Source organism: Rhinoraja longicauda, chromosome 5, assembly GCF_053455715.1.
Source record: "Rhinoraja longicauda isolate Sanriku21f chromosome 5, sRhiLon1.1, whole genome shotgun sequence".
Taxonomy (NCBI): Eukaryota; Metazoa; Chordata; class Chondrichthyes; order Rajiformes; family Arhynchobatidae; genus Rhinoraja; species Rhinoraja longicauda.
Genome location: NC_135957.1, coordinates 42,653,838 through 42,673,562, shown reverse-complemented (window position 1 = coordinate 42,673,562; position 19,725 = coordinate 42,653,838). Strand labels below are relative to the sequence as shown.

The 19,725-nt window shown below is 42.9% G+C and overlaps 1 protein-coding gene across 1 annotated transcript in view; it reads left to right on the top strand.

The window, feature by feature from the left end:
• The window catches only part of drc1 (dynein regulatory complex subunit 1 homolog (Chlamydomonas)), a 51,180-nt gene that overhangs the window by 9,054 nt on the left and 22,401 nt on the right, over positions 1–19,725 (top strand). The window contains exons 4-9 of the mRNA XM_078399350.1: positions 3,116–3,299; positions 4,341–4,478; positions 7,496–7,582; positions 9,178–9,300; positions 13,688–13,827; positions 15,350–15,484. Of these exons, the coding sequence (XP_078255476.1) occupies positions 3,116–3,299; positions 4,341–4,478; positions 7,496–7,582; positions 9,178–9,300; positions 13,688–13,827; positions 15,350–15,484 (807 nt within the window). The remainder of the gene's footprint in view (positions 1–3,115; positions 3,300–4,340; positions 4,479–7,495; positions 7,583–9,177; positions 9,301–13,687; positions 13,828–15,349; positions 15,485–19,725) is intronic.

Here is a 19,725-nt window from a genome sequence, read left to right as displayed (position 1 = left end):
GGCAGATGCAGTCCCTGGTCACACACACTGCCGCTGATCCTGCCCTGCAACAGCTTGAGAGCGTCATCCGCCGTGGCTGGCCTGACCGACGGTCTTCCCTGCCGGCTGGTGCCGTGCCCTACTTCCTGGTTCGGGATGAACTGGTGCTGCACGCGGGCGTGGTGGTGAAGGGTCACAAGGTCGTGGTGCCGGCCGCGCTGCGAGATCACTACTTCAAGACTGCCCACAACGGACACCCCGGGGTGGAGGCCACTTTATCCCAGGCCCAAGCACAATTTTACTGGCCTGGCATGGTTCGGGACATCCGGGACAGGGTCTCCGCCTGCGCTGCCTGCAACCGCCTACTACCTCATCAGCAGCGCCAGCCTCTCCTGCAGCAGCCGGCTCCCGAGTTGCCGTGGATGGCTGTTGCCGCCGACATTTTCGAGTGGCGTGGCAAACACTACCTGGTCCTGGTGGACTCCTACTCCAGCTGGTTCGAGGTGGACCTGCTGCCGTCCCTCACGTCTGCTGCCGTCATCGGGAAGCTTCGCCGCCACTTCTCTACCTTTGGTTCCCCGGCATCCCTCCAGTCCGACAACGGGAGCCAGTTTACCAGCGCGGAGTTTGCCGCTTTCGCCACCCTGTGGAACTTTCGCCACATCACGAGCAGCCCCGAGTACCCGCAAAGCAATGGACTTGCAGAGCGCGCTGTCCGCAGCGCGAAGGAACTGATGGAACGTTGTCGGTTTACCAGTTCTGACTTGTACCTTGCCCTCCTCAACCTCCGCAACATCACCCGGGACCCCGCGCTCGGCTCCCCGGCCCAGCGCCTCATGTCCCGCACCACTAGACCCCCCATCCCCGTCTCCCAGCAATCCCTGAAACCAACGGCTCGCAGCCCGGCAGCTGTCAAGGAGCGCATCATCGAAAAGCAAGTGATTCAGAAACGCTCCTTTGACAAATCGTCCCGTCCCCTTCCCCCTCTGTTCGCTGGCCAGGTTGTCCGGATGGAGTCCGCCTCGGGTCACAACCGGCTGGCCGTGGTCGTCGGCAATGCTGACTCTCCACGGTCGTACCTGGTTAATTACGAGGGCACCGTGTACCGTCGTACCCGACAGCACCTGATGCTGGTCAACGAGCCTGCACCGCCTCCCGCGGTCCCGTATTCACCTCCCGTCCAGTCACCGGTGCCTGATGTGCCTCCTGCTCCCGTCCATCCTCGCGTGCCCCAACCTGCGCCGTCTCGACTGTCTGTGCCCGGCTCGCCCCAGCCCCCTTCCCCTCCTTCGCCTGCGCGTTTGCGGGTATCGCCGCCCGGTTCTCCTCCTTCCCCTGGTTCCCCTGCCTCGGTACCCGCACCCGTCCCTGCTCTTCCTTCGGCCGAAGGGGATGGGGGGTTGCGCACCCGCTCTGGGCGAGTGGTCAGGCCGCCTGTCCGGTACGGTGGGTACGAGTAGTCTGTGTGGTGCTGCATTCTATCTGCTCCCTGCTTATAGTTTAAGTCTAGCGTATGAGCCGTGGTCGCTTTTGTTTCCAAGAGGAAGGATGTAGATCAGTGCATGTTCCTTTAACATAGTGACCTCACCACTACTAACCACTCCCCATGGTCTCTTGTATAACTGTAGCTTCCCCACCTCCAGCTCGCTCTCTAGTGCCAGTGATGACCACGGACAGCTAGGGCATAATGTGTGTAGTGTTATTAATAAACTTATTTAGTAAAAGACTCTGCGTACGAGTGACATCCTTTTACAGAAATGTTCTCTGTCATAGCCTGTAACCTGAGGGATTTTTATCCCTCACTCTGCTATTACTGTCAAGTCAGGAATTCGGCCTCATTTAATAAGTGCAGAAGATAGTGTCATCAATAGTAACAAGCATACCTAAATTAAAATGATGAGCTCCTTACTGAGTGAAGCTGTAACGCAGGATTACATGTGTTCTAAGCAGCAAAAAAACAACAGTGCAGTGGACAGAGTCAAGTGATCTCTTAACCAATGGTTCTGGTCAAAGTTCTGCAGTCTTACCAAGTATGCTTGCGAATGTTGATAATTAAACGATGGCTAGAAGGAGATTTGCCAAGAACATTCCCATCTCCAAAAATGGGACGGTGCAGCCTTGCAGCCAGAGATTATTCAGATTGGCCTCTTCTACCAGTATAGTAGCCAATTTGATTCATGGCAGATGATGCTAAGACATAGCTGAGAGTACTGGATATAATAAAGGGGAGATTTAGATAGATGCGAGCCAAATGCAGGAAAATGGGGCTAGCTTAGATGGGGCATCTTGGTTGTCATGGACCAGTTGGGCTGAAGGGCATGTTTCTGTGCTGAATGATTAAGAAAACATCAAGGCAGCATTTGACTAAGTGCATCATCAAGCTGTAGTACTGAAGACGTGCACTCCAGAACCAGCTGTACTTCTGGTGAAGATGTTCCAGTAAGGTTAAAACACTGGCAACTACCCAACAATTTTGAACATTTTCCAGTTGTGTCCATTTCACAAGAGGTAACACTAATACAATCTGGATAATCAAACATAGAAACATAAAAAATAAGTGCAGGAGGAGGCCATTCAACCCTTTGAGTCAGTCCTGGTACGGAATGGAGGTGTAAAGGGACTGGACACTATGGTTAAGGTGAAGCAATGGAGGCCTAGGAATTTATAGTTATAGGAAGCGTTGAAGAATATGTGAGGTGTCTGAGTAAATCAGAAGGGACTTGCAGGGGCGGGGGGGGGGGGGCACAAGATAGAATTGAATTTTTTGGAGAAGATTTTGGTGGGACAGGAGAAGGCAGAAACAATGGGTCTGCCAGGGGAGTCCTGTTCCTGGTTGTGCTTTTGAATAGTTTTTTTTAAATGAAGTAAACCTAACATGGATTGGGGCTTGAGAATTGGATCTTTCATTAATTTAGATGGCATGCTGACACCCAAGAGATACAGATTAATAGTTGATTCTTTGTCAAAGATCTGTACACAAGCAAATTAGCTAGAATTATGATGTTCACCAAAAAAATGTGGGCGTGCATGTGTATGATGTGCATGATGATGGGGGTGAGAAATTTCTTACCTTTCCATGGGCTACTTTTTGTTTGCAAAATGCTGGATTTTTAAACTTAATTTTTGCTTTCTGAAGGACTGCAAAGCTGGAAAATGAAGCCATCATGAGTGAGGAAACGTTTGAGGCCATCACAAAAAAATGGGTATCAGCAAAAGCTCTGAAGATCCCACAGGATTTGCGTGACATTCTCGTCAAACAGCAACAGCAGTGTGCCCAATTAATTGAAGGAAAGAACAAGCTTATTACTACTTTACAGAAGGTAAATTGTTTATGCATTAGAAAGTTGGGTGAGTATTTAGTGGTAAGTAGTTTAACTGTACCCATTTTTATTTGTTGCTATTTGGAATGCATCTTTTGGGCAGACTACCTTTTTAAGTAGGGAAGGAGCTTACCTCCTCAGAAACTGCTTGCCTCCTGCACTGCAGGACACCTTTCCACAAAGTGGAGTAAGTCTTTCCACAAAAGCTTCATTAGCTATCTCAGACCCACGAAACCAAAGTCAAAGTGAGTCATCCTCAATCCTGAGCAGAAGTTTTAGTTTGTTTAGTTTTAGTGATACAGCATGGAAACAGGCCCTTTAGCCCACTGAGTCATCGCCGACCATCGATCCCCTGTACGCTAGTTCTATCCTACACCCTAGGGACAATTTACAGAAGATAATTGTCTGAAGAAGGGTTTCGAAACGTCATGCATTCCTTCTCTCCAGAGATGCTGCCTGTCCTGCTGAGTTACTCCAGCATTTTGTGTCAACCTACAAACCCGTTCGTCTTTGGAATGTGGAAGAAACCGGAGCACCTGGAGAAAAGCTCACATGGCCACAGAGAGAATGTCCAGACAGCACCCGTAGTCAGGATTGAACCCAGGTCTCTTGTGTTGTAAGGCAGCAACTCTACCGCTGCATCACTGTACCGCCCGAATATGGTATGTGTGAAAACCCAAGTGGGGCCTGTATATTGTTTAAACTTTGTGACATATCAGCGTATTTATGGGAACGTTGCTATGAATAATAGCTTTTCTCTGACATCTTTAAATTAGCAAAGGGACTCTGTTCCCAACGACACCTTTACCTCATTGTCAGCACACTTCGGTTTCCTAACCCAGTACCGTCAGAGTCTACAATGAACTCATCAGTCATGATTTCTGTCGGCCATGTTCCTGTTGAGCACAATTTTATGGTCATTGTTTTCTGATATCAGCATGCTGTTTGTACAGCTGTATTTGCTTTGGGCAACTTCCAAAAAATCGAGTAGCAGGATTGAAGGTTGTGCAGGTTTTAATTTTAATTATGTTCTCCATGCAGGAGCTAAAGTTAAGTGATGATCGTTACGTAAAAGATCTCAAGAAATTAGCTGAAGACATTGACCTGATGTTGGAACGTATGGAACAACAAATAAAGACCTTATCCAAGTCGTATAGAATGGAAATGAAGGAGATAGAGGTGATGAATTTCACATGCACCATAGTCTAAGTTGAAATCTAAAGTCATTACAAGTATGAAAGACCAGTTATAGTTTTGCAACAGATGGTATATCTCATGTTATGATCTTGAATTTATTAAATTAAGAGGTGCTTCAAGAAGTGACAGATTATTAAGGTAAGGCATTTAGATTGGTAATGACAAAAAAAAGCTTAGTAAGCTTATTTACCTGCAGAAACTGGTTCTGCAGGAAAATAAGCTAAGCCTTTTCTGCCATTAATTATAATGGCATGTTAACAAACTTCAGAGCATTTTAAGATTGTGCAAAGAATGTCAGGGAATGAATGTTCAAGCACTGATACATAAACACTATTCAACCTCTGATAAAAGACAGATTGCATTAAATGTTGATAATTGTAGAAGGGAAACCAGTAGTGTGGTTTGTTTATGCATAGCTTTGTTGGTCGCTGTAGTGCAGGTGTTACTGAAAATGTAGTTTGTCCATTGTATGTTAAGGACTGATGAAATTAGTGGAGGGTATCATATCAACCCCACAGTTAAAATTATTCACTGAATGTAAACCGTGTGTTTTACACAATGAATAGGAGGGCTCTGAGAAGTGCTGTAGAGCAGAGGGATCTAGGAGTGCAGATACACAGTTCCTTGAAGGTGGCGTCACAGATAGGGTGGTCAAAAAGGCTTTTAGCACATTAGTCTTCATCAGTCAGAGTTTCGAGTATAGATGTTGGGAGGTCATGTTGCAGTTGTGCAAGTCATTGGTGAAGAATTATTTAGAGTATTGTGTTCAGATCTGGGCACCATGTTGCAGGAAAGATGTCAAATTGGAAAGGGTACAGAAGATTTCCAGGGATGTTGCTAGGACTCGAGGATCTGAGCTATAGGGAGAGATTGAGCAGGCTGGGACTCTATTCCTTGGAGTGCAGGAGGATAAGGGGTGATCTTATAGAGGTGTAAAAAATCATGAGAGGAATAGATCAGTTAGATGCACAGAGTCTCTTGCCCAAAGGATGGGAGGGAAGGATTATCTAAGGGGTAACCTTTTCACATAAAGGGTGGTGGGTGTATGGCACAAGCTGCTGGAGGAGTTAATTGAGGCAGGGACTATAACAACATTTAAGAAAAAATTAAACGTACATGGTTAGGACAGGTTTGGAGGGATATGGGCCCAACGCAGGCAGGTGGGACTAGTGTAGATGGGACATGTTGGTCAATGTGGGTACGTTGGGCCGAAGGACCTGTTTCTATGCTGTATCACCCTCCACGCCTGGCTAATCACACAAACCAGATATTCCCCTTGGTTCCATTTTCTTGCCTGTTTTCCCACAGCCTTTGTATAAACCAAAAGACTATGTGTCTTGGACTTATGTTCTGTAATTCGACTGTCATGGTTATGTGGGGTGGATAGTTCCAAAAATGCATAACCCTTTGGGGAAATTCTTCCTCGTTTCTATTTTAAATTAGTGATTTATGCTGCGACTGGTTCTAAATTTTCCCAAAGCAGGCAATATCTCGACATCTACTTTGTCAAGCCCCTCAGGATCTGAGATCTCTGAACAAGATCACCTCTCAGTTTTCTGAAATCCAATGTGCTATTGCTGATTTTAGGCCCATCCTTTTCAATCAACAAATTAATGTCAGTGTTGTCATACTATTAGATTCCAGTATCTGCATACTAACTTTACATTTCAAATATAAGATATACAAATCCTCGTACAACACAGTGTTCTGTATTCTCTCTCCATTTAAACATCCTGTTTTACTATTTCTCATCAAAAACCTTACCCAGGTTATAGATCTGGCTTTTTTTGTTGCCCACATGCTTAACCTATCTGTTATTCTTGTACTTTCACAACATCCTGCTTCCTTACCACCTTATTGTGAACGATTTGGGTTGCAGTAAATTCGATTCCTTCATCTTAGACATTGTTATCGATCGAAAATAGCTGAGGCCCCAGATTGACCCTATGACACTTCACCAGAAGGGTTTATTAATCCAGCTTTGTTTTGGTCCATCCATTCTCTCCACCCAACAGACACACAGATGCACATCAATACAGTAAGTGTTTGTGAAGTAAATTTCCATGAGTTCATTTTTGGAATATTTCTGGAAGTTCAAACACACTACATCAACTGGTTTCCTTACATCTGCCCTTCTCATTACATTGTCCGAGAAGCCTAATGAATTCGCTTAGCATAATTTTGCTTTCACATAACCATTTTAACTCCACTTGATTGTATTGCCATTTTGCAAGTATTAATCCTGCTAAATAATGGATTTCAAAATTTTTCCAATTACACATTTTTGCTACCATTACAGTTCTTATTTTCCTATTTTGCCTCTTTATTGAATAGGGACATTTGTGCTTTTTGTAACTGCTGGGCCCTGAGACCATCTGATTTCTATGCTACCTTCTAAGGACTGGCAGGGATCCTGAAGCAGGTTCCACACTGACTTATTTGTGTTGGTGAATTGCTTACTGTTTCTGAGCATGAGTAAACAAATTCACATAGTGATGGCTTAGGAAATCCAAACCTGTCAAAAGTAAATTATACAGACCAACCTGTGCTCAGGTTAAAATTTGCTGCAAATTGCAATGCAACGCAGAAATGGCGAATGCTTGCCTATTGTGATCTAAATACTTTTATTGTTAACCTTTGTGATGTGAAATTCCAGATGCAATGATAGGAAAATCAGCACACTATCTCCCAGTTCCACAGCGGTTTTGATAAATGGCTCTGGTGTTGTTTTGCCATACTTCTGGTTCTATTCTGTTCTATTTTTATAGAATTCAACCTCATTATTTTCTTGCTTGTTTCTTTTACAAAGAAGATTCATTATTTTCCATTTACTGCCTTTTGTTCCCTCTTCTGTGTGCACATCTTGTTTGTTTAGCAGCTCTGATAACTGACAGAGTAACAAAAAAAACGGATTTTAGCAAATGACTTGATATACCAGGATCATACAGATCTAGTTTGTGGGTCAGTTATTTATCCATTTCTATTTCTCTATTTAACAGAAAGCCTTTCATGTGGAACGCCACGAACTAATGAAAAGCAATCTATTGCAATGGGAAAAGAAAATGCAGATGCGAAGAGACAAAGAGGTGAATATTTTTAATGTCTATCGTTATCAAGAATATCACAATTTTTGGAAGTATAGTTAACATAATAGGAACAGAATATAAATTATTAGTTGATCTACCTTATGCTCTCTGTGCAGCTAATCAGCGAAGTACATTGGCTTTTTGGTTTGACATTTTTTATGTTCATTTGATGTGGATTTGTGAGGCAATGTTTTCAGTGTGACTTGCTAATTTCTAGCTCAAACTACGCTATTGCTTCTGCATCAGCCTTTAAAAAGATCAAACATTGCAAGCAAGTGTTTAAACTAGTAGAGAGTGAATGTTCCCAGACTAAAAATTGTCTGGTTAGCTGGGGAGGACCTGGTGAACGGGAGTCCACCAAAAACAAAAGAAGACTTTAGTTAATTTCTTTAAAATGCTGTTTGAAGAAAGATTATATGTGCTCATTTCTGCTTTACTTTTAAGAAGTTTTGAACTAAATCAAGGAGAATGCAAAACAGCTTACAATTGGGTTAGTTTAATTTTGTGTTACTTTCTGTAACAACTATGGCACATGCTCGAACTCAAGTTTGATTCAAATAGATTTAAACACTTAAAAATACTATGAAGCTAGTATCTGACATCTATATACTACTAAAACTCTTGGTTTGTTTGTGTTTATGTGTAATTTTAGGCCCACCCTACTCACCATTCCCCTGTGGTGTGAATAAACCCACTTTTGTTACTTTTTAAAAACAATTTACCTTATAAATTTTAATAAATGCGTCCCCCCCTCCCCCGGAGGATCAGCGGGAGGACTGGCGCACGTCCCGGTCTGCCCCACCCGCGCCTGACCTTCCTCCCATGCTGCAGCGCGCCGCAGAGGCTGTGGCAGAGGGTCCAACAAGATGGCTGTCCCCGCCGATCGCAGCAGGAGAAATGGGGCCGAGGTCAGTGCCTTCTCCCTGTCCACTCTTGTCCACCCACGGCCCCGGGAGACGCTCCCCAACCGGCAACGGATCCATACCGTCACCACCGTTCCCCGTCGCAGATTGCAGCCGAGCTGCAGGAGATGCTTTGGCTCCGCAGGAGAAACGGGGCCAACGTCACTGCTTTTTCCCTCTCCCCCCTTGCTGGCACACGGCCACGGGGGCACTCCCTGCCCGGCAACGGCTCCACGGTTGGGCCGTGGGGGGGCGGGAGGGGAGGGGTGGAGCGGGAGGAGGGGGTAGAGAGAGGGGGGGAAGGGGCGATGGGGAGGGGGGTTGAGGGGAGGGGGACTGGGGGATGGGGAGAGGGGGAAGGGAGGGAGGGGGAGGAGGGGTGGGGGACGGGGTCAAGGGGATAGGGGAGGAGGGGTTGCTGCATCAATGCAGGAGAGGTTTGGACCCAACGGGTCCACGATCTAGTAATAACATATAATTCTATTGATAAATAAATTTGAAATTAATAGATGAAAGACATCATGTCAGGGTAAATGAAAGTTACAAGTTGAACTTGGAGAACATGGGGGTGAGGGGGTGCTCTGTTTCAATCAACAGTCCATAAAGTAGATAATAAGTTGGGCAAAGAATATGCTTATTTTGGAAACTATTTGATCCGAGTCAACATGTGTTTTTTTAATGTTATTTTCTCAGATCGAGTATCTTGTGGTCAGAATGGAGAAGGTGGAAGAGTATGAGGATCAACTTCAGCAGGTGCGGGTGCAAGATGCAGAGGAATACGATATGATCAAAATGAAGTTGCTGGCTGATGTAGAGGTATGTGGTCTGCTCACAAATTGAAATTTCCATTTTGCTGATGTCAGATTATGAATAAAGTAGTTACGTGCCTAAAAATGTTAAGATTGTGGCGTGTCGAAAGAGGCCCGAAATAAAGGCGAGGAGCCGGGTATTTCGGGAGGTTTGGTTTTATTACAGTTATCAGACCGGTCAAGTCTGCTGGAATAACTTTGCGCCCAAAACCTCGTCCTTTATATCCGTAGCAAAGGGCCGCTCCCCTGGACCGGTCCATTCCCGTGCCGAGGGGTCGGTAGTGGTATGGCCCGACCCTTGGGAGCCGCCACAAGATAGTTATGAAGAAAAATACCTGAATGCAGAATGTAGTGTTACAGCGTTATAATGTTACAGTTACAGAGAAAGTGCATATTAAAGAAAAATGCAAGGGCCACAATGAAGTAGGTGGGGAGATGGGTTGGGTGGTAGGTGGGTTGGGTCTTTATTCTTTGGAGCGTAGAAGGTTGAGGGGGGACTTGATAGAGGTTTTTAAAATTTTGAGAGGGACGGACAGAGTTGACGTGGGTAGGCTTTTCCCTTTGAGAGTGGGGAAGATTCCAACAAGGGGACATAGCTTCAGAATTGAGGGACAAAGGTTTAGGGGTAACATGAGGGGGAACTTCTTTACTCAGAGGGTGGTGGCTGTATGGAATGGGCTTCCGGTGGAAGTGGTGGAGGCTGGCTCGATTTTTTTTTTTTTTTTTTGATAAATATTTTTATTAAACATAAGCACATATTAATAAAATATACTTATCACATACATTCGTAATATTATTAATATTAACAATTATGTCTTATATATTTCTATACTTTTTTTCCCAGAGAGGGAAAGATAGAGAAAAATAAAATAAAAATAAGAAATCCAAATTGGAGAAATGAATGGAGTATTAAAAAAGTTATCTATCATTGGAGATATATCCATGATTTATTATACATAATTCTTCCTCCATTCCATTATTCAGGCCACAGTCAGGTCCTCGCACCAAGCCATTTTGACCCTTTAAATATGCAATAAATGGAGACCATATTCCTCTGAAAAGATTCAACCTGTCCATTAGTACAAGTCTCAATCTTTCCAGATGAAGTGTCTCCGACATTCCTGTAATCCACATTTTAATTGTGGGGGATGTAGGACCTTTCCAGAATTTCAATATTAATTTTTTCCCAATTATTAAACTATAATCAATAAAAATTCTTTGATTCATTGTTATTAATTGATCTGTTTCTAATATTCCCAGTATTATTAAGTTTGAGTCAGGGATCAGCTTCATATTAACAACATTCGAAATTATTTTAAATATTTCTGTCCAGAATTTAGTGATTTTTTCACAGTTTGTGAATATGTGCGTTAAGTTAGCTTCCAATTGCTGACATTTGTCACAAATGGCAGATATATTTGGAAAAATACTATGTAATTTAGCTTTTGAATAATGTAGTCTATGTAATATTTTAAATTGTATAAGAGAGTGTCTAGCATTTAGCGAACAGTGATGTATGTGTTGGCTTTAGGGGTAACATGAGGGGGAACTTCTTTACTCAGAGGGTGGTGGCTGTATGGAATGGGCTTCCGGTGGAAGTGGTGGAGGCTGGCTCGATTTTATTATTTAAGAGTAAATTGGATAGGTATATGGATAGGAGGGGATTAGAGGGTTATGGTCTGAGTGCAGGTAGATGAGACTAGGTCAGGGAGAATGGTCGGCGTGGACTGGTAGGGCCGGACAGGCCTGTTTCCATGCTGTAGTTGTTATATGGTTATATGGAGATCGGGACTAAATCCTTAGTCTATGAGAGGACTGTTCAGTAGGCAGATGACAGCGAGGTGGAAGCTGTACTAGAATCAGTTGGTATGTGCTTTCAAGCTTTTGTATCTTCTGCCTGACAGGAGACGGGTGAAGAAGGAATGACTGGGGTGCGGGTGTTGGCTACTTTTCCAAGACAGTATGGTTAGATGGGGGGAGGCTGGTTTGCGTGATGGACTGGGCTACATTGGCAATTCTCTGTAATCTATTCATGTAATCTTGGACTGAGCTGTTGCCAAATCCAGTTGTGATACATCCGGATAGGATGCTTTCTTCGGCATATCTAGAGAAGTTGATAAGAGTCATTGGAGGGATGCTGAACTACTTTAGTCTTCTGAGGAAGTAGAGAGGTTGGTGTACTTTCTTAGCAGTAGCTTCAGTGTGGTTGGTCCTAAACAGATAGTTGGTGACATTTACACCTATGAAATTGAAGGTCTCGACCATCTCTCTACTTCAACACCATTGATGCTGACTGGGACAGAGTACACTTTCTAGTTTCCTGAAGTCAGTAACTAGCTCCTTCATCATGTTGACATTGAGGGAGAGGTTGTAATCTTGACACCATGTTACTCAACTCTCGGACTCTTTCCTGCTCTCCATCTTGCTCCAACTGAAAACAGAGGTGTCATTTGCAAACCTGTACATGGAATTAGAGCAGAATTTAGCTGCACAGTCATTGGTGTTTTGGAAGTTTAGAAAGGGGCTGAGACTGCTTCCCTGTGGGGCAATGGTGTTGAGAATTATCCTGAAGGATGTTTTGCTGCCTATGTTGACTTGGTAGTTTGGATTCAGAACTGGCTTAGCAATACAAGATAGTGGTGGAAGGTTGTTTTTTCTGGCTGCTGGTCTGTAACCAGTGGTGTTCTGCAATACGGAATGGAGGGATATGGATGCGGTGCAGGCAGAAGAGATTGGTTTAATTTGACATTATGGTTGACACGGACGATGTGGGCCGAAGAGCTTGTTCCTTTGCTGTACACTACCATGGGTCTATTTCTTAATGAGTACATGGATGTGAAAATGTCTTTCTACTGACCATGCAAAGTCTACTGTATTGTTTGCTCTATGCTAATTTAGGCTCTTGGGTGATGTCATGCAATATTTATATTGTGATGATATTGAGTGTAACCCTTAGAGACCTCAACTTAAATCAAAACATTTGGCCCTATCTACTGGTACCATCAATTTAGGAAAATTGTACTGTATCAATCTATATTTCAAGTACTAATTTATTTCACGACTTTAGACTCTTATGAGTTCAGCTGTCAATAATCAAAATCTTGAGCATTGGTTTCCATTTCCAACCAAGGAGGAGATGCTTTCAACTAAAAAAGCTGTTTAAGCAGTCTATATGCCATGAGCAGTATATTCAATATTTATATTAGGTTGTAGTAGTATTATATCCAAAATATAATGTCACTGTCCTTTACAACTGCGAGATGTGTGGCTTGACTTCCTTTCAATGCCAATTACTGTTATGCATCTAATGTATTTTCTCTCTGGTCTTTTTGACTTTGGCCCTCCTCTAAGCAAAGGTAATTACACCAGTTAACAAAGGTTTTCAATTTCTTTCTGTGTTTGTAATCCCCCTAGGGATGTTGGTAAATTATGAGAGATATTTAAAAAAAATGTAAGCACATTTAAAGAACCCTGTTTTAAAATCAAAATGGCTTGCAGGTAGAGAAAATAATTTTGGAGAAAGAAAAATGTGCTATGTTAACATAAACAAGTAATACTGTTTCTCGGTAGACACAAAATGCTGGAATAACTCAGCAGGACAAAGAGGCATCTCTAGAGAGAAGGAATGGGTGACGTTTCGGGTTGAGACTGGTCTGAAGAAGGGTCTCGACCTGAAACGTCACCCATTCCTTCGCCCCAGAGACGTCCAGCATTTTGTGTCTACCTTCGATTTTAACCAGCTTCTGTAGTTCTTTCCTGCAAATATTGTTTATAGTATTTCCCCCCTCCAAGTGTGTGGTGTATCTGGCCCAAGGGAGCAGGTCTTGCTGAGTCTTAACAAGCAGTCCTTCGGAATCACTGCCACACTGTGTGCTTGAATATAGAGCGTAACAGCAGCTCTTTTAGGTGGAAGGGTTGAAGGGTTGCTGGGGGGTGGGTAAAGTAATTACTTTCACATCATGCAATTGGATATGCTAAACGTTAGATGCAAGCGGGTATCTAAAATGGTAGCAATTATGCAATCAGTAAATGTTCGGATGGAATTTGACACATGCTGAGGAATGGGATAAATATAGCCAACCTAAATATACTAATAATCCATGCAAAATTCCATGGATATTCATGTTTTGAAATCAGAAGATCATAGAGAAATTTGCACGTGACAATAAAGCACATTGACCATAGGATTGAAGTTGAATGTTTCCTAATTAGTATGGTTTTCTTCACAAAGAATAATTCATATACTCACTGAGTTATATTTGTCTCTCATTTCTTAGAACATGCCTTTTAGCCACTTCACAATTAAAAATACGTAATCAGTTAACGTGACTAGCATTTCATCTGTCAGCCGTGCACAATGTGGCATCATTTCAGATCTTCAATATTTGTTTTAGATTTTGGAGCAGCAGCTGGAGCAGATGAAAGCTACGTATCAACTAAATCAAGAGAAACTTGAATATAACTTCCAGGTGTTGAAGAAACGCGATGAGGAGAACACAATAACCAAAATGCAACAGAAGAGGAAAATTGCAAGGTTACATTTAAATTGACATTGAATTTTATAGCGTTGAAGCAGGTTGTTCAATACAAAATGTGTACACTGGGGGTAAATGGTTCACAAGAGTCTTTGTTTTACCACCTCAGACCATTTGTCCTGTTCCCCTCCTAGTGTTTTTCTGGCTTCCTTAAATGGTCTATTTGACTTCAATCTCTCTGCCTATTGCAAATTCCATGTTCTCAGCACTTTTGAGTAATATCTTTCTCACATTATGATTGAATTTTCATATTATGATTGTTTTATAATGCTTTTCAGAAGGATAATAGGTAAATATTGTGCCTCACATTATATTTAACTGTAAAGGCCAGGAAGACCCAAGTAGGTCTTTGGTATCGTTTTCTACTGATCCAAACGGAGTTAGCAGTAGGGATAATAAAATCTTTCTTGGCGCATAGCTACATCGGGGACTTAAACATCATATTGGTTTATATGATGTACGATTATTGATCCTTAGTGACTTTAAGTACTGGGTCAAGCGGACCCATTGGGCCCAAACCTCTCCTGCATTGGTACAGCACTCTCTCCTCTCCCCCCTTTCCTCTCCCCCCTTTCCTCTCCCCCCTTTCCTCTCCCCCCTTTCCTCTCCCCCCTTTCCTCTCCCCCCTTTCCTCTCCCCCCTTTCCTCTCCCCCCTTTCCTCTCCCCCCTTTCCTCTCCCCCCTTTCCTCTCCCCCCTTTCCTCTCCCCCCTTTCCTCTCCCCCCTTTCCTCTCCCCCCTTTCCTCTCCCCCTTTCCTCTCCCCCCTTTCCTCTCCCCCTTTCCTCTCCCCCCTTTCCTCTCCCCCTTTCCTCTCCCCCCTTTCCTCTCCCCCCTTTCCTCTCCCCCCTTTCCTCTCCCCCCTTTCCTCTCCCCCCTTTCCTCTCCCCCCTTTCCTCTCCCCCCTTTCCTCTCCCCCCTTTCCTCTCCCCCCTTTCCTCTCCCCCCTTTCCTCAAACTTTGGAAATACTGTAAAGTGTTCTAGATTACTAAGTTAGAGTTAGTAAAAGCAACAGTGGGCATCTTTCTTCGGGAACTTGGAGCCTTAAAGCAAAATGAAACGTTATGAAAGCAAACAATGTACTCTTATGTGTAGGCATGGATTTATTTATTTTTTAATCTTGAATATTAGGTGTGATATCATTAATGTTTTTCAGTAAAGTATCATTTGGTGACATTTTATCTCGGGGATCGAATGTTAGTGATTTAATTTTCAGTGGGAATAGGACCCTCCATTGAAAATTTTGCTTAATTACATATTGTTCTGATATCCCTGAAATTTAGGATCAATGAAGGATAGTGGAAAGTCTCTAATGAGCAATGTAACTTTCAAATGTGTTTGAATCATAAATAGCTGCAAACAACTGGTTACCTAATTTAGGGCATGATAAGATTGGAGGAGGAAAGTGTTTCTGGCATGACAAAATGAACTTGGCTTGAATCAGTAGAAAATGGAGATGGGGGAATTTCAGTTTAATTATGGTTTATCTGATTAATTTTTTATTGTTTAAATTGTTTCACAGGCTGCATGATACTCTGAACAGACATTTGGCAAAATTTACTAAACAAGAGAAAATGTATCGAGAAGAGAACCAGTCCCTAACTGACCAGTACAAGAGAACGGTGGATCTATACAAGGACCTTCAGAAGAAAATGAGGTTTGCAAAATCCCAGTTGAAATCCTGTAATTACTTATTTGTACTTTTAAACAAGATGATATGTGCATTTGTGTTTTTTTTGTGTACTTGTTTGTCCTTTCCCAGAGGAGTTCCATTTATCTCTTTCAATCTTCTTTTCTGATCTGATGTTTGGAAAATTGATCTCCAGATCTGAACAAACATACTCTTAAATCATTCAATGATGGATCTTGGGACTTGAATTTACTGCAGTACATTTGGAGCTGTCAGTTTCTCTAACTTTTCTCCTACGGTTTCTCTACATCCTTGTTTAGTTTGGTTTTGAGATACAGAGATACAGCACGGAAACAAGCCCTTCGGCCCACCGAGTCTGCAACGACCAGCGATCCCCGCACATTAACACTACCCTACATACGCTAGGGCCAATTTTATATTTATACCAAGCCAATTAACCTACAAACGTGTACGTCTTTGGAGTGTGGGAGGAAACCGAAAATCTTGGAGAAAATCCACACGGTCATGGGGAGAACGTACAAACTCTGTACAGACAGCACCTGTAGTCAGGATTGAACCTGGGTCTTTGGTGTTGTAAGGCAGTAGCTCTACCGAAGTGCCACCATGCCGCCCATATGTTTTCAGCAAAGTTTTTATATTTTTTCCTCCACTTTACTTGGTGTAGTTCTGACAATGCCATGGAATGTGCATACTTGGATTACAACTGACAAAGTTAACCAAGCAATATTGAATCTAGTTTGCTCACATCAAAATTATCCTTGCTGTTGCCTTACCCTGGAGGACAGGGTAGATTAGCGGCAGATTACACGGCAAGATTAGCAAATTTGCAGGTGATACAAAAGTGGGTGGTTTTGCAGATAGTGAAGATGGTTATGAAAAATTGCATCACGATCTTAATCGATAGACCTGGTGGGCTGAGGAATGGTTAATAAAATTTAATGTAAAGAAATGTGAGGAGTTGCATTTTGGGAAGTCCAACACGGGCAAGACCTGCACAATGAATGGTAGGGCTCTAGGTAATGTAGCGCAGAGGGATCTAGGAGTGCGGGTGCATGGTTCCTTGAAGTTGGAGTCACAGGTAGATTGGCTTTTGGCACTTTGGCCTTCATCAGCCAGAGTTTTGAGTATATAAGTTGAGAGGTTATGTTACAGTTATATAAGATGTTGGTGAACTGCATTTAGAGTATTGTGTTCAGTTCTGGGCACCGTCTTATAGGAAAGATGTTGTCAAGCTCGACTAGAGGGTCCTGGCAACATCCAGAGCTATGGGGAGAGGTTGAGTAGGCTGAGACTCTATTCCTTGGAGTGCAGGAGGATGAGGGGGTGATCTTTTTAGACTAAACAGTCAGACAGGTACATGGATAGGACATGTTTGGAGGGATATGGACCAAACTAGGCAGGTGGGACGAGTGTAGCTGGGACATGTTGGCTGCTGTGGGCTAGTTGGGCCGAAGGGCCTGTTTCCATGCTGTATCACCCTGTGACACGGGTGATCACAATCACCTTTTCTGTTGACCACTTCTTTAACCTCTGTTCTCACGCTTTCCAATTTTACCTCAAACATAACAGAAGAAAATGAATGTTTTTATCTCCATTAAAGGGGACTTTCCATACAACTGTCTCTCTTGCTCCCACTTTTCCCTTGCTATGTTTGTTTATCTTTGTACATTTACTCTATGCCCAGCTGAATGTTTCCAGAAGTATCTTTTCATTTAATCAATTTTACCATTGCCCTCATTAATACCTTCGCAACAGCTATTAAGAATTTAGGATGGTTGAGTATGCCCAGATCCTCAATATTAACATTTAAAGATAAACCATTTTTTGATAGGTTTTAGTTTGTTTAATGCAATAACGGAACATTTCACAACTACCTCCACTATTGATGCTTATTAGCAGTTTTGAAATCACAAAATGCAACAGTGTGAAGAAAGTCCGTTTTCTGTTCAAACAGCTCACGGCAGGGAGCCACTTAATACAAGAGGTCTGGAATGCAGGCATGTGAATTTTCCGCGTTTCCGTGGATTGCGTTTTTAATATCCATTTTCCGCGCTTTTTGCATGATTTCCGCTTTTTTCACTTTGCCAAAATCGCGTTTCCCAACGGAGAAATTGGATTGAAAAAAAAGAAAAGAAACGATATATAGACTTGTAACTTCTTGTTGGATCTGCATGCTAACTTTATGTGGTTCCTGCACTAGAACACCTAGGTTCCCCCAAACTTTATTCGTTTGCAGTCTGCCCCCCTTTAGATAATAATCTACATTAGTTCTTACCAAAGTGGATGACCTCGTAATTTCAAACATCAAAATCTATTTGCCAGGTTTGTGCCCCATCACTCTATGTCCTGTTGCAGAATTACAAGGTCCACATCAAAATATGCCCTTCCACCTGTTTTGTATCTTTGAAAGACTTGGTAAAAATACACTTTGTTCCCTCCTCCAGGGCATTGATGTAAATGTTAAACAATTGAGGGCCAGCTACCAATCCCTGGCAATCTTCACTAGTTACATTCCTCCAGTCTGAAAATGTCCCCTTTATTCCAACTCTTTGTTTTCTGTGTGAAAGCAGGTTTCAAACCATACGAACACACTTTTACCATTACTTTGGTCTCTTAATTTAAGCACAAGCCTCTTAACCTCACCTTATCAAATACCTTTTGGAAACCTAAATACGCTGCATCTACAGGTACCACTCTATCGCTGTCCACCCCGCCCAACCCTTCTGAATTTGGCCGGTTTCTTATTTCATTTCTGCCTTTCCGATTTCACCTCACATTTTTCAGCAAAACATTCGATAATTGCAATTTGTCAATTCGGCCGCTAGAGGTCACTGGGGATCCGCGAGAAATCCCCCCCGCCCTGGAAGTATCCCTGGAAATGTGGCACCTAGGCTGGGCAAGGCAGCCAATCTCGACCTCATCGGGACTTCCATGGCCAATTTGTCAATTCGGCCACAAGAGGTCGCTAGGGGTTCCGCGAGAAATCTTCCGTGCCCTGGAAGTCTCCCTGAAAATGTGGCACCTCGGCTGGGCAAGGCAACCAATCTCGACCTCATCAGACCTTCCATGGCCGATCGGTGGGTTGAATTTGCAACCTGTGGCCGGGGCTCTGGAACTCCAGCCAAGCTGGAGCCTACATATCCCCATTGCCAGCTTCCTTGGCCGGCTGGATAAACCAGCAAAGCTCTGGAACCAAGAGTGCCAGAAAATCAGTGATAGAACTGTAATGAGTAAATATTAAATTTGTGCAAGATTATATAACTAAATTAATTAAGACGGGGTTAAAATATAAAACACAGCAGATAAGCCAATTACCACCTTTTTGGGCTGATTTGGGCAATTAATGTGCGACTTTACTTCAAAATGTTATTAGTATACAGTGACATATTCACATTATTTTGTAATGTCCGTTTTTACTTTGAAATGCACTAAAAGACGCCTGAAAGTAATAATTTTGTGTGTAAATCTCCAATTTTTTGACCCCCGCTGTATGCCTCGCGCAAGCGCTTGGCTCTTTTCCGCTTTTTGTTTACCTCACTCGCATGCTTGAGAATGAAATCAGTATACTTATACTGATAATGATTAGTGCATGTATTTCAACATCTTTGTTTGGAAAATTTCGAGAGTAGGGTCTGGGGTTGACTTTACAAGTACACTGATCCACAGGAAAACAAATTAAAAGACAATGAGGATTCAATGGAAAGTATTCAAGTATTTGCTGAAGTGACCTCGCTTGTTGTTTTGTCAGACTTATACAGCCAATCCTTGATTTTCAAAAGGATCACATGTTAAGCACACTTTATTTAATTGAAAAGATGGGCAAAATGCTTTATGATTATTTTGGTACACTTTTCATTCAGGTGAAAAGTGGCATGTTATTCATTATAGTGAAAAGTTAGTTCATAAATTGAAGATACCTACTCTAAGACAAATTCCATTAGGTACATATTTCATAAATTTGAGCTTAGTTTAGAGATACAGCAAGGCAACAGGCCCTTCGGCTCACCGAGTCCACACTGACCAGCGATTCCCGCACATGATGGCAACCCTCCACACACTAGGGACAATTTCCAATTATACCAAGCCAGTTAACCTACACACCTGCACGTCTTTGGAGTGTGGGAGGAAACCAAAGATCTCAGAGAAAACCAACACGGTCACGGGGAGAACGTACAAACTCCGTACAGACAGCACCCGTAGTCATGATTATACCCGGGTCTCCAGCGCTGCAAGCGTTGTAAGGCAGC